This window comes from Brachyhypopomus gauderio, chromosome 2, assembly GCF_052324685.1.
Source record: "Brachyhypopomus gauderio isolate BG-103 chromosome 2, BGAUD_0.2, whole genome shotgun sequence".
Classification (NCBI taxonomy): domain Eukaryota; kingdom Metazoa; phylum Chordata; class Actinopteri; order Gymnotiformes; family Hypopomidae; genus Brachyhypopomus; species Brachyhypopomus gauderio.
The window spans coordinates 45,058,924-45,075,052 of NC_135212.1; the positions used below are offsets into that span (position 1 = coordinate 45,058,924).

Sequence of the window (16,129 nt, forward strand, 5' to 3'; positions counted from 1 at the left end):
GCATCATAGCAGCAGCTAAAAAATTGTTTTGAACTGTTCCTTAGTTCAATACAGCATTATGCATATTTGTTATGTTAATGAGGGAGCAAAACAAAAATGTTAAGCTGGAATAGCAGCTATCATTTAGCGATGAACAATTACATGTCCCTTCATGAATTGACATTTGGGGTTTTCAGGAGAAAGTTCGCTGAAGATACCAGCGAGGGTCGAGGCAAGCTGTTTTAGACGCAGACACAACCAGACACAGACAGGCCAAGGGACGTCCAATGTAGCAGCAGCTCCATAATCAGCGAAACGGAAATCTTTGTGATCTTTTGCCAGCACCTCAATATTCACTGTATATCACTGTAGACAGTGTGAAGAGGTTGTACTCAAATCTTGTGCAGAGATGGATGCACTTTAGGCAGGTCCAAACATGTATTTGAGAAAAACTGTAAAAATGCTGCTGAACAGTTTTGCACTCTTGCCCTAACATCTCCTGCGACACACCACTGAGAAGGTGTCACAAAGGATCATTTCATGTTTCCATGGAGTGAAGACCACATGTAAAGACAACTCACCAGGTCACTCCATGGAAACATGAAATGATCCTTTGTCCTATGGCTCTGTGTGTGAGCCCTTTGACCTTCTCAGTGGTGTGTCGCAGGAGATGTTAGGGTAAGAGTGCAAAACTGTTCAGCAGTATCTTTACATGTGGTCTTAGTTATGATCTCAAAAGGTAAGATGTTGCCTTACCTGTTGATGGGGTCCGTTGATGATGGAGATCACCAATGAAGGTGATGTTTTCATTTTTCATGCACTCCAACAGAGTAAAGCAATAGTGGACTACTTCAGGTACGTTATTTAGGGTGCTATATCTTATGAGGGGTGCTATATCTTATGAGGATGAGGAAAAGCTGGTGCCAATATTTGTTGTTAGTATGGCAGAAGTCACATTTGGCAGCAGAAGTAAAGAACACTAGACATTTTCATTAATGTTTTCATACTGTTCCAAACTGGATTGCCACATATGGTGGTCATTGCCAATTCTGTGTTTATGTTGCCAATAATAAATACTGACTCTTGAGAAGGGACTTTGCTGATGGTTGCACCCAGTTCATCATAGAACGTGTCCATAGCTTTTTCAGTATCTCAGTTCCTTCACTTGGTGTTAAGATCCAGCTCTTTGATCTAAGTGAACCTATTTATACACTTGAAAGAACATTTTATATCTAGAATTGAACATATTTAGTAATAGCACTTAAATTGTCTTGTATTCTATAACCATGTATTGTATGGTATGTCTCATTCTAGGCTTCAGCAGTAGTACTTGCTGCTGTTCACTTCCAGCAGTATCTCAGTTTAATGGTACTTTTAGACTCTACATTTGTGCTAGCTAGGGATACTTTTCTGAATAAAAAGAAAAATTGCATTTTTGTGCAATACCAAAAATGTAATGTAAACAGGATGATTTTCTTCTCCTAAGTGGGATGATTTACTCGCCTTTGTCATTTGCCATTACATTATGTCACAGAACATTATATTATATACAGTATATTATATAAAACTAGATTTGCATTTCCTGAAGGAAATACTAGAGGGTTGAAAAGGTGTGCTTTGTTCTGACTAAGGTTATTGCTAATACCCTTGAGTCAGGAAGCATAATGTCAACGCCCTGCCTGGGTCCAAGATTTGAGTAGATAGATAGATACATACATAGATACATACATAGATACATACATAGATACATACATAGATACATACATACATAGATACATACATACATAGATACATAGATACATACATACATAGATACATACATACATAGATACATAGATACATACATAGATACATAGATACATACATACATACATACATAGATACATAGATACATACATAGATACATACATACATAGATACATAGATACATAGATACATAGATACATACATACATAGATACATACATACATAGATACATACATACATAGATACATACATACATACATAGATACATAGATACATAGATACATACATACATACATACATACATAGATACATAGATACATAGATACATACATACATACATACATACATACATACATAGATACATACATACATACATACATTATATCCCAGAGGGAAATTTCTGAAACGTGATGACTCCGCCTAAGTAGTGTGTCTAGACTAGAGTCTAGTATGTATTAAGCTGTGAATGGTGTGTGGGAATGTATGTGGTGATTATGAAAGTTTGTTGGAATAATGTGATTGAAGTTGTGTAGTTTATATGATGTACATGGTGCGTATTGTGTATGAAGGTGTCTAGTGTGCATTGTGTGTATGATGTGTATGAAGGTGTGTATTGTAGTGCGTGTGGTGTGTACATGAGAGAGTGATAGTCTAAGTGATGCAGTGTGTATGAAAGTGTGGACAGTGAGTGTATAGTATGTGCATAGTGTCTGTGTTTGTTCCTATGTAGTTGAACAACACCATAGGTATATGTCTGTTTGTGTGTGTGGGTGTGTGTGTGTGTGGTGTGAGAGAGTGAATGTGAATGGTGTATATAATGCATGAAAAAGTGTGAGTGTGTAAATCGATGTAAGTCGATGTGTGCCGTGTGTATAAAGTGTGTACAGTGTATTCAAAGTGTATGTCTGTGTGTCTGTCTAGGTGAACAACACCTCCTTAGGTTTGTGTCTCTTTGTGTGTGTCTGTGGGATGTGTGTGAGAAACAGACATGTATGTATGTGTGGGAGGGGGGAGCTGCTGGTTGAGTGTAATGTGTAGAGTCTAGTGTGTGTTATGGTGTCTGGGAATGTATGTGGTGTGTATGAAAGTGTGTTGGAAAAATGTGTATGAAGATGTGTAGTGTGTATTGTATTGTGTATTGTGTATATGTTGCATATGTTGTGTGTATGAAGGTGTGCAGTGTGTATGACATTAACTCCTTTGGTATGTCTATGTCTGTGTGTATCTCTGTGGAGTTGGTATGAGAGAGATGTGTGTGTGTGTGTTTGTGCGTGTGCGAGTGTGAGTGTGTATGTATGCATGGTGTGGTGGTGTGTATGAAGGTGGTGTGTATGAAGTTGTGAATGGTGTATATGTTGCATAAGTTGTGTGTATGAAGGTGGCCAGTGTGTATTGTGTGTATGACAACACCTCCTTAGTTATGTGTGTGTCTGTGTGTTGTTTGTGGAATGTGTATGAGAGAGATATATGTATGTGAGTGTGAGGAGTGTGTATGAGAGAGATGTCTGTGTGGTGTGTGTTTTGAGTCGGTATGAGAGGTGTGTGTGTGTGTGTGTGTGTGTGTGTGTGTGTGTGTGTGTGTGTGTGGAGTGGGTATAAGCTATATGTATGTATGTGTGTGTGCATTTCCTGAAGAAAATACAAGAGGGCTTGAAAAGGTGTGCCCTGTTATGGCTAATACCCCAAAGTGAGGACGCATAATGTGAATGCCCTGCCTGGGACTCAAGATTTGAGTTGCTGGTTGTGAGAAGATTACAGTGTAATGTGTGTACAGTATAGTATATATTAAGGTGTGTATGATGTATGATATGATGTGTGGGAATGTATGTAGTCAGAGGCGGTCTTTGCATAGAGGCGTTGCTAGGCAATTGCCTTGGGCCCCTCCCACTGTAGGGCCCCCTTGTCTAGCTAAAGCCAGGTTCACACTACACGACTTTTCAGTCGTCAGGTTTTTGTGCCGTTCGCACTACACGACTGGTTGTGCTGTAATCGCGAGTCTTTTAGTTGTTGTGGCTTTCACACTACATGACTGATCGGCGACGCGGGCTCACGAATTAAACGACTGGGGAATCGCCGACTCATCTGGCTGCCGTCCAAAAACACGAGACCACGAAAACGAAACACTCGCGAGAACCAGCAACACCACGTAGAAGAAAAAAAATGTACATGTACTCCACATTTTCGTTATTATTATTTTTTTTACCGTTTAACCACTCCATAGTCCCAAATTGCCAGAATTATTTCATCTCTCCGTTGCAGTGAACATAGATATAGTCAATCGCACTATTTCTCCAGTGCTGTCACAATAACTTAAACACAGTGTTGTAGTAAAGTTGTATGAAGCTAGACGCTGCTGTTGACTCACAGTCGCCGACTGGGCTACATATTAAACATGCTACATATTAAACATGCTAGATATCTGCCGGTCGTCTGCGATGAGTTGGCGACCACTCGGCGAGCGTCTTTCAGCAGTTCACACTACACGACTGAGCGAGCGCCGAGTGATCCCCGATTTGCCTCCGACCAGTTTCTGTCGGCGATCTACAAAAACAGTCGGCGACTGAAAAACCAGCCTAAAATGTAGTGTGAACTTGAACTTATTTCTCGCATATTATTGTTGATGGGCCCCCTAGCTAAATTCGCCTTGAGCCCCCAAATTGCTAAGTCCGCCACTGTATGTAGTGTGTATGAAGGTGTGTTGGAAAATGCATATGAAGTTGTGTAGAGTGTATGGTGTATATGTTGCATATGTTGTGTGTATGAAGGTGTGTGTGTGTCTGTGTGGTGTATGTGAGACTGTGTGGTATGGGTATGAGAGAGATGCATGTATGTGCGTGTGTGTGTGTGTGTGTGCGCGTGTGTGTGGGGGGGAATGTTCAAAAATAACTGTCAGTTTGTCACTGCGGAGTGGAGAAGCCTTGTTTTAGTCTGATTTGCACGCTCTGAACATACTGTTGTTATTCGGGACATATTTAATCTATCGCTTAACTGAAGAGATTGTCAGAGAAGACATGCCTTGCCGATGATTTTGCTGTAATTGTGTGTGGTTTGACCCAATACAGTCTGATTTATGACAAGTTAAACACAGAGGCAAATTGTGAAAAAGCCAATTCTGATTGAGAAACTTACATGGGGGCCAGTGGGGCAGTTTTCTGTGCCTAGGGCCAAACAAATGCTCATAACTACAAAACTGATCAAATGTTTCGATATTTAGGTCTGCCAGAAAGGACAAGTTTGGATGTCTGTAGAGTGTAATGTGTGTAGAGTCTAGTGTGTGTTATGGTGTGTGGGAATGTATGTGTTGTGTATGAACGTATGTCGGAAAAAAGTTGTGTAGTGTGTATGGTGTATATGTTGTATATGTGGTGTGTATGAGGGTGTGTTGGAAAATGCATATGAAGTTGTGTAGTGTGTATGGTGTATATGTTGCATATGTTGTGTGTATGAAGGTGTGTGTGTGTGTGGAGTGGGTATGAGAGAGATATGTATATATATGTGTGTGTGTGTGTGTGTGTGTGTGTGTGGGGTGGGTATGAGAGAGATGTATGTATGTATGTATGTGTGCATGTGTGGGCGTGTGTGTGTGTGGAGGGGGTATGATAGAGATGTATGTGCGTGTGTATGTATGTGTGTGTATGTGTTTGTGGTGTGTTACGTCCCCCTTTCTATGGGTGCACAGGGTTGTCACTGGGTGTAGGGTGGAATATGATAAATACACGGCACAGTGTCAAGCTGAGAGCAACTGGATGTTTTACTAGTCCAGAGAGCCAACACACAAACCAGATGTACATAGACAGAAGTCTAGACATAAGTAGTAATATCTCAAAACGGGCTAAAGATGGCAATGCCCATTTACCATGCACATACCACATACACAGGTCTGGCTACGGTGGGTCACAGGTGGCATCAAAGCAAGGAAAGAAATATAAGAAAACTCTTCCCTACCTAACAAAACCCCTAACCTAACAAACATACAAACGTGATGCCCACCTCCTTCCTAACATCTATACAACAAAACAAGGCTACAAACAAAAGAAAAAACACTGACCTACCCCACCATAGCCTCCCACATGAACAGTGAGCACAGTGTACACTCTGGGGTATACAGGAAACCTGGTAACCCCCTTCACACACCACATGAAACATACAACTAGAACAATGCTGGCTTTCTGCACAACACTCTGCACAACACACCACTCAGCCACACAACAGACCAACCGTACCATGCAACATAAAAGGCTTGTAACCCAAATCCACAGCAGATTTTAAATCCCCACATTGTTCAACCATGTTCACATCCCTGATACTTGTTAAAGCAATGGGTTTGGCTGAACTACCAGTCTGCTGTGAATTTTGCCTCTCCAGTTTTCTCTTTAATGTCAAACAGTTTGCAGCGATGTGACCAACTTTATGACAGTAATGACACTCCCGTTTGTCTCCAGTATGTGGTGGAGAACCACACGTACGTGACAGTTTACTGCTCGCCCTCGAAGTTCTCTCCGAGACATTAGAGACAGGTTTAAAACTTTGCTTGTGCGTAAGGATAAACTCATCAGCGATGATCGCCGCTTGGGCAACCGTGTTGACAGACCGTTCATTTAAGTGTATGCTCACTCGATCTGGGAGGCAGTTTTTAAACTCCTCCAACAGTATCAGCTCGCGTAAGGATTCTAAACAGTCAACCTTACTTGCAGAACACCATTTATCAAAGAGAGTCGTCTTCTCTCTCGCAAATTCTACGCACGTCTGAGTTGTCTGTTTCTTTAAGTTCCTAAACCGCTGTCTATACGCCTCGGGAACCAATTCATATGCACGTAATATCGACGCTTTAACCAAATCGTGTTGCAAGCTGTCCTGTGTGTTGGAAAAATGTGTATGAAGATGTGTAGTGTGTAGCCTATTGTATTGTGTATTGTGTATTGTGTATATGTTGCATATGTTGTGTGTATGAAGGTGTGCAGTGTGTATGACATTAACTCCTTTGGTATGTCTATGTCTGTGTGTATCTCTGTGGAGTTGGTATGAGAGAGGTGTGTGTGTGTGTGTGTGTGTGTGTGTGTGTGTGTGTGTGTGTGTGTGTGTTGTGCGTGTGTGAGTGTGTATGTATGCATGGTGTGGTGGTGTGTATGAAGGTGGTGTGTATGAAGTTGTGTATGGTGTATATGTTGCATAAGTTGTGTGTATGAAGGTGGCCAGTGTGTATTGTGTGTATGACAACACCTCCTTAGTTATGTGTGTGTCTGTGTGTTGTTTGTGGAATGTGTATGAGAGAGATATATGTATGTGAGTGTGAGGAGTGTGTATGAGAGAGATGTATGTGTGTCTGTGTGGTGTGTGTTTTGAGTGGGTATGAGAGGTGTGTGTGTGGAGTGGGTATAAGCTATATGTATGTATGTGTGTGTGCATTTCCTGAAGAAAATACAAGAGGGCTTGAAAAGGTGTGCCCTGTTATGGCTAATACCCCAAAGTGAGGACGCATAATGTGAATGCCCTGCCTGGGACTCAAGATTTGAGTTGCTGGTTGTGAGAAGATTACAGTGTAATGTGTGTACAGTATAGTATATATTAAGGTGTGTATGATGTATGATATGATGTGTGGGAATGTATGTAGTGTGTATGAAGGTGTGTTGGAAAATGCATATGAAGTTGTGTAGAGTGTATGGTGTATATGTTGCATATGTGTGTATGAAGGTGTGTGTGTGTCTGTGTGGTGTATGTGAGACTGTGTGGTGTGGATATGAGAGAGATGTATGTGTGTGTCTGTGTGGTGTATGTGAGACTGTGTGGTATGGGTATGAGAGAGATGCATGTATGTGCGTGTGCGTGTGTGTGTGTGTGTGTGTGTGTGTGTGTGCGCGTGTGTGTGGGGGGGAATGTTCAAAAATAACTGTCAGTTTGTCACTGCGGAGTGGAGAAGCCTTGTTTTAGTCTGATTTGCACGCTCTGAACATACTGTTGTTATTCGGGACATATTTAATCTATCGCTTAACTGAAGAGATTGTCAGAGAAGACATGCCTTGCCGATGATTTTGCTGTAATTGTGTGTGGTTTGACCCAATACAGTCTGATTTATGACAAGTTAAACACAGAGGCAAATTGTGAAAAAGCCAATTCTGATTGAGAAACTTACATGGGGGCCAGTGGGGCAGTTTTCTGTGCCTAGGGCCAAACAAATGCTCATAACTACAAAACTGATCAAATGTTTCGATATTTAGGTCTGCCAGAAAGGACAAGTTTGGATGTCTGTAGAGTGTAATGTGTGTAGAGTCTAGTGTGTGTTATGGTGTGTGGGAATGTATGTGTTGTGTATGAACGTATGTCGGAAAAAAGTTGTGTAGTGTGTATGGTGTATATGTTGCATATGTTGTGTGTGTGGAGTGGGTATGAGAGAGATATGTATATATGTGTGTGTGTGTGGTGGGTATGAGAGAGATGTATGTATGTATGTATGTGTGCATGTGTGGGCGTGTGCGTGTGTGGAGGGGGTATGATAGAGATGTATGTGCGTGTGTATGTATGTGTGTGTATGTGTTTGTGGTGTGTTACGTCCCCCTCTCTATGGGTGCAGGGTGGAATATGATAAATACACGGCACAGAGTCAAGCTGAGAGCAACTGAATGTTTTACTAGTCCAGAGAGCCAACACACAAACCAGATGTACATAGACAGAAGTCTAGACATAAGTAGTAATATCTCAAAACGGGCTAAAGATGGCAATGCCCATTTACCATGCACATACCACATACACAGGTCTGGCTACGGTGGGTCACAGGTGGCATCAAAGCAAGGAAAGAAATATAAGAAAACTCTTCCCTACCTAACAAAACCCCTAACCTAACAAACATACAAACGTGATGCCCACCTCCTTCCTAACATCTATACAACAAAACAAGGCTACAAACAAAAGAAAAAACACTGACCTACCCCACCATAGCCTCCCACATGAACAGTGAGCACAGTGTACACTCTGGGGTATACAGGAAACCTGGTAACCCCCTTCACACACCACATGAAACATACAACTAGAACAATGCTGGCTTTCTGCACAACACACCACTCAGCCACACACCACTCAGCATCAAAAAGCAATCAGGTGTCTCTCTCCCTCTCTGTCCTTGCAGCCATCATTTATTCCAGAACGCCCGCCTTCCACAGTGTCCCATTGGTCAGCCGAGGGAGCCTTTCTGTAACCGGATTGGTGGAACTGTAACCAGATTGGAGGGGCTTGCCAATGTTGATTGTCCACGGCCAGAGGGCGATCAACAGCAGCAACGAGTGCACCTAAGGGTGTAGACAGAAGAAAACACAACGTGCACTCCATGCACGTAACATGGTGTGTGTGTGTGCGCGCGTATGTGTGTGTTGAGTGGGTATGAGAGAGATGTATGTGTGTGTGTGTATGAGAGAGATGCATGTATATGTGCATGACTGTGTGGTGTGGGTAAGTAAGGTGACAGCCGTCGGAAACAAGCTGCTCCTGAACCTGCTGGTCCGGGAACGGAAGGCCCTGTATTTTCTCCCAGAGGGTAGAAGGGTAAACATTCTATGTCTGGGGTAAGAGCTGTCCATGGCAATGTTGCGAGCCTTCCGCAGGCATCTTTTTTTGATGTGTAGTCTCAATAATGGAAGGAGTGATGCGCTGGGCAGTTTTCACAACCCTTTGGACTTTTGGTCTCCCGCAGTGCAGCTGCCATACCATACTGAGATGCAGTTGGTTTTGATGCTCTCAATAGTGCAGCGGTAAAAAGTTCTCAGGGGATCTGAGGGGACAGGTGGGCTTTCCTCAGCCTCGTCAGAAAGAAGAGTCGTTGGTGTGCCTTTTTAATTAGGATTAAGGTGTTGAGGGTTCAAGAGAGGTCCTCAGAAATGTGGACACCAAGGAACTTAGAACTGGTGACACGTTCAACCTCCACCCCATACATATGTCCACAATAAGTTCCTTGGTCTTCTTGGTGTTAGGAATCAGGTTGTTAGTGTTGCACCACTCTGTTAGGTGCTGGACCTCTTCTCTGTAGGCCGACTCATCATTATTGCTGATGAAGCCAATCACCGTTGTATCATCTGCAAACTTAACAATTGTATTGGAGTCGTGTACAGGTATGCAGTCGTAGGTGAAAAAAAGAGTATAGCAGAGGGCTCAGCACACATTAATTTAATTGTGTTTTTAAAGGTTTTACTACTGTTTTTTTAATGAGAGAGTGAGTGAAATCTTATTGCTACATTTAGTCAGGTTAAGGTTTTGTGTTCTTCTCTCAGTCCTGCAGAAGTGAGACTGATCTCTTTCCTCTGTGCTTTTCCCCCTCTCTGTAAAACTGTCACATTGTTGCATCTCTAGAGTTCTTCATTGATGGCCTTGGAGAGCTGATGGTCGCTACTTGCAAAGGATTCTCTGTTGGCCACCAGCAAAGAATCTTCCGGAAAGACTATAGTCAATATAGGATACAGACAGGAAGCAGCAATGAAGAAAAACTGGCACATCATTTCTTTAAGAACCATCTGAAATGCATCAAGTATTGACATCACTTTCCAGAGGACCATCTCTGTAAAACGGGTCTGACAAGTCCTGACAAGACTCCTCCCTTGGACTTGTGTGTGTCTGTGTTATCTGTTTCATCTGTTTGTCATCTTGTTAGCGTCATTTGTTGCACCTGTCGTTAGCATCTGTGTATGTAAGTCCCAGTGTGAGAATATGCAGTGTTGCTGTTTTCTTTCATGTTTTAATAAATAAAACTATTCAAACCGACAGTGGACAAGCACTTCCTCACGCAAACATCACACCAGGGAGTGATAGTGTGCAACTTATGTTGCAAAGCACCTCATGGGCCTGTATTGTTGCTCACTCATGTCACAGCTCACTCTCATGCTTACCAGAATTCCTCGACAAGAAGTGCTATTGGCTATTTGGCTATTACAACTCAATATTTACTTATTTACATTAAAAAGTAGAACAATAGTACCTGATCGGACACTATTAGTTTACAATTCCATAGAACGTTTCTCTGAAATGCACTGTGCGGTCTCAGGAGGTCCCACACAAACCTTTGGGATGGGCTGGGTGACTTCATGAGTGGGCCGGACAACCCTCAGATGTCTCAAATGGGCCCTTGGATCTGGCCAGTGATCTTCCAGAACAGGCTTGGCAGCATCACTAACTGGCTGGGCAGTCTCTGATGAACCAAGCCCTTATGACATGCCGGATAACCTCTGGAATGCGATAATAATAATAATCTTTATTTGTATAGCACCTTTCATACATACATGAAACTCAAAGTGCTTTACAGAATAAATAAAAAAGAAACATTAAAAGAAAGCAAAGATAAGACTGCCAGTTCCGACACCACCAGTTCCAGCGCCACCACGGCAGCAACCTCTGCCGCACCTGCACTGTGAGCTCCAGTGCCATCAGTTCTGGTGCCACAACCACAACCTCTGCCTCCCTCACTCCCACCAGCCCAACAGCTGCCGCACCCAGGGCCGCTAGTCCCGTATGATGACGCCCGCCAGGCGATGGAATGTGCCCACCAGGCGATGGAATGCGCCAGCCGGACGATGGGAAGCACCACCTCCCCAACGCCATCAACACCACCACCACCCCCGCCGCCCACTGCCACCACCACCCCTGCCGCCAGCTTCACCCGTGGCAGCACACACAAGAAGCCGTGAGCCGAGAGAGAAGCCTGCCACAGAAAGAAAAGGTCAGGTGATGCTTGAACTGACCACCCCAGGGTGCGCAACAACCTTCCCAATGGTCGAGGTCGCAGGCCATGAACTCAGAACTCAGGAACTCAGAGGAACTCAGAACTGTTCCTGCAGCATTATGGGCACAAGGTAAGAGCAATGTTGGGGCTCATACGGGGGGTGCGAGCCCATACACGTCACCCCAAAATCTGACTATAGGCCAAAACAACATCAACACCCTTTGAAGCCTGAGGCGCTCGAGGGAAATTAGGCCAGTTTTTCCAATCACTTAGACAAGCTGGAGTGATCGTACTGTGCCCTAACTCACCCGTGGGCACTCCATTTTTTCCAGTTAAGAAACCAGGGGGGGAACAATGGCGAATTGTGCAGGTGTAACAGGGTTAAAATATATATATAATAATATAGTGAGTTTCACCAAAATGGCTTCATTATTATAAAACGGTTCATAATGGTTCTGGGAAGCTTTTCTCTTCTCGCTCTGACGTCACTGCAGACTGTGTCCCATTGCTGTTACCGTACCTCCATCAGACGAGTGAGAGCTCTGGGATGGACGGTGTGTAGCTACTGCAGTTTCTCATTAATATATTATATAATTTAGTTAATACCTAGCTAAAAGCCCTAAAACACTTTTCGAATACATTTTATAAACATATTGTCCCTTTTTAGTGAGTAAATTTGATTAACAAAACTAAAAGTTGAGAAAGTTAACTTTGCTATATTGTCGACGCACGTGCTCCAGTTACCTGAGCCGTGTTTGATGGCTTCGTCGGCGAAGGTTGATTAAACGTATAATTTCTGATATTTTTATTACCCAGCTTGTGATGTCTGCAGCCGTCTTATGCAAGAGAAGATAAACGCATGATAAAATCTGTTTCAGGTGTGTTAGTTTGTCAATTTTCCCTCCACAATTGTGTAAGTGTATTGTTACAACATGTTCATTTTGCGTGCATTGAGAAAATGTTTTTCATCTGTAATTTCGGTGTTTTTAGTAAGAACAATCTATACGATCACGTGCGTTTTGTACAGTTATACGGCATAAATTATCAGACGAGTGAGAGCTCTGGGATGGACGCTTGTGATGTCTGCAGCCGTCTTATGCAAGAGAAGATAAACGCATGATAAAATCTGTTTCAGAATAAACAGTGGAAAGCAAGCCCCTGTGTCCGACTGCTTCAGTGACCGAACAGTGGTCGTTACACAGGATTTGCTGGCTGTCAATGCAGCAGTACACGTTAGAGTCCCAAAAGTGCCAAATCCTCACAATATTTTTTCCCAGATTCCCCCAGATAGCCAGTGGTTCAGTGTAGTGGACCTAGCAAATGTATTTTTCAGTGCATCCAGATAGCCAGTACTGGTTGGCATTTTCCTTCGAAGGAAAGGAAAAAACATACACATTTACTCACTTATGCCAAGGCTATTGTGAGTCGCCCACCATTTACAATGCAGCCCTGCGAAACAGTCTGGCCTCTCTGAAACTTCCAGAGGGCACTGCACTGTTGTACTACATTAGATGCTCTGATACTCTGTGTAAACACATGAGAAGCATGCAAAGAGGGCCATAGTGGCATTGCTACATCACCTAGCAAGGGAAGGCCACAAGGTCCCTAAGCAAAATTGCAATATTGCTGAAAAAAGTGCACTTCCTGGGTCATGACATAGTATGTATTGAAATTCTAACACAACAAACAGAGATAAAAATAACATTTGTTAAAGAGAATAAGCCCATTTAAACAAATGAATCTTAAGAACAGTTTTGAATTTTGAAATAAAATGCAGTGTTCGTATGTGCGTGGGGAGTGTTGACGTTAAAGGACCAGTGTTTTGACTCAAGCCCACAGTGACAGACAGAGGCCAGTAGCCTACTTTTCAGGAAAACTAGACCCCGGGACAGCTGGGGTGTGGGCACTGGTAGCATTTAGAGATATAGTGGGGTACGTTCAACTCACACTTGGGGTCAAACATGATATTTCTCGAATTTTACAGGACCAGGGGAAAAAAAAGCACATTTATCCACACAGAGGTTTTGGAAACAATATCACTCCCGCCACATTATTCTGCCCAAGCAGCTGAACTCACCAGTCCTTACCAGCTCAAGGTCAAAGATAAAGCACCAACTAATATCACAACTGCAATCATCAAATGTGCCGCACACACCAGAACAGGCGACACAGTAGCAAAAGGCAATGCCTTCAGACACCACAGCCCAACACACAGTTTTGCAGGCTCCAAACACACAAATGATGCTAACGGATCACAGAAACAGAGAAGACACACCCTTAATAACCAGAGCATTACAAACACAAGCCACAATGTAAGACAAACAGAGATGGGCAAAAGGGGGTTGCAAAACAGTGGGAGGAGTCTGGACAAACACTGAGACAGGTAAGCCGTGTCTCCCTGCAGCCTACATGAGAGGACTGATTCAAATTGCTCATGGGAGGAGTCACAATGAACAAAGGGGGGATAGTGGCATGCACTAGCATGCACTAAGAATAACCACACTCACCCAAAATTTTTATACACGATGTCTGGTATCCCACAACAGAAAAAGTGTCCCACTCCGGCCCTGGCTACAATGCTCATTAACAGGCCCATATGCGAGACTGATAGGTTAACAGGTCAATTTTACAACATGTCTCACGCTATTGTGGCGTCGGCGTGTGAGGAGACTGGCTCAGGAAGCTCATTTCTACACAGATGGCTATTTATTTATGAGTAACGGAAAATGTCATTCAAAAAACACTCTCACACTGGTGCTAATGGCAGCCATGTCATGCATTCACATACATTGCCCACTCATGGTGACTTGCCCCTGAACACACCTTTTCCCCCCAAAGTATTCCCACCAACTATCTAAACAACTACTGACTTAAACACACATTTATAGAACACTTTAAGAAACATTATTACTGAATTATGTACAAGAATGATGCGCTTCCCAGCATCCTCCACAGCAGGTGGGCGGAACCCACCAGTCCACTAGTCCACCGCCGTCACATAGCCCCCCCCCCCCTACAGTCAGCCGTCCCGGCGACTCTCAACTGAAATCATCCAGGTGACGGGGTGGTCTACGAACTCTCTGCGGTTTAGCAGTTTGAGCGCATGGTGGTGTCTGAAGTCCGTGCGCGACGGGAGGGCTGGGAGGCAGAGGCGCCTCAGCGTCCATTTGTCCATCGTCCAACCCCGCGCACCTCTCCGTCGCGCCACTGTGCAAGTCCGCAGGGCCCTCCACGCCGGTACTGCCAGCATCCTGTGGGTGAGATCGGACGAATCGCAGTGAGCCCTCCTGAACGCCCGGCTGGCTAAGGTAGCCCTTGGGCCTGTACGGTGCCAGCCGATCTCTGTGTACGACAACATGCTATCTGCCCACCTTGATCCTGTAAACCACCTCATTAATGCGAGTCACCACGGAACACGGCCCCACCCAGTTTGACTGTAGTTTCGGACAGAGGCCCCTCGTTCGCTTAGGGTTGTATAACCACACATCCTGCCCATTAGCTAGTGGTCCACCACTACACCGCATATCGTATGCCCAATTTTGTTTCCGGCTCGCGGACCCCTGAGCGTCTCTCGCGTCCCTGTGAGTGTCCCTAAGCCTGCCCAGCAGGTCCCTGACGAAAGCTGGCCCAGGCACACAAAGTGAATCCGCGTCCAGGCCCCGCCCAAAGGCTAGGTCCACGGGCGTGCGAAGTTCTCTACCAAACATAAGGCACGCTGGGGTGAACCCAGTCGACTCTTGGACCGCCGAACGGCACGCAAGTAGGACCGTGGGAAATCTCACGTCCCAGTCCTTCTGGTGCCTACTCACAACCATGGCAAGCTGGGTTGCCAGCGTGCGGTTGAACCGCTCGACGAGTCCGTCCCCCTGAGGGTGCAGTGGGGTGGTCCTGGTCTTGTTGATCCCCAGCAGCCTGCAGACTTCACCCATGACCTCTGACTCGAAATTTCGCCCCTGGTCGCTGTGTAGCGTCTCTGGCACCCCGAACCAGCAGAAAAACTCATCCACCAGCACCCTAGCAGTAGTGGTCGCGCTCTGGTCGGCAACGGCGTAGGCCTCAGGCCACTTAGTGAAGTAGTCCATTGCTACCAGGACATACTTGTTACCCGCTTTGGTTACCGGGAACTGACCAATCACATCCACGGCAACTCTCTCCATGGGTGAGCCTGATCGCATCGGTATGAGCGGCGACCTAGGCTTTGTGGCCGGACCCTTTTTAGCAGCGCATAGGTCACAACAGTGGACGTACAACTCCACATCACGCCTGCACCCTGGCCACCAGAATCGCTGCCTAAGGCGGCGTAGCGTCTTTGACACCCCAAAGTGTCCGTTACCGAGCGCTCCATGCACCGAGAACCGCCTCTCTTAACTGTGCTGGAACCACGTTTTGTAGGGTGCGCCTATTTGAGCTGGGTTCGGACCATTCCATGCACCTGGCTGCTATTCTCAGCTGCGCGTCGTATTCTCCCCAGTCCGACAGTCCATCGTACAATGGTAGCTCGAGCGATGTTATCGGCTTGTTTAGTAGTGGGCCGCCGGCTGCTGTATCCACGCCGCTCGGTGTGGTGTAATCCGGCGCGCCGCTGTTTTCAATTCTGGCCTTGCTCCCCGACGGCCCTTTCAGTCGTCATTGGCTGCACGGCATCAATCTGCGCTGCGCCATTCGCCGTCTCCAGCCGACGCGCATCTTCCTGCAGCGTCATCCGAT

General features: G+C 44.8%; 1 protein-coding gene across 4 annotated transcripts in view; it reads left to right on the top strand.

Annotated features, from left to right (window-relative positions):
• Positions 1 to 10,469, top strand: part of LOC143508402 (beta-1,4 N-acetylgalactosaminyltransferase 2-like) — a 38,958-nt gene extending 28,489 nt beyond the window's left edge. For 2 of the 4 annotated variants that reach the window (XM_076996869.1, XM_076996868.1), the window contains one exon: positions 10,060 to 10,469. In XM_076996869.1, the coding sequence (XP_076852984.1) occupies positions 10,060 to 10,241 (182 nt within the window). In that variant the 3' untranslated portion in view covers positions 10,242 to 10,469. Of the gene's footprint in view, positions 1 to 176; positions 9,058 to 10,059 lie in introns of all 4 variants that reach the window. The other 2 variants (XR_013129341.1, XR_013129342.1) reach the window with 2 other exon arrangements.
• Positions 10,470 to 16,129: the final 5,660 nt, after the last annotated feature.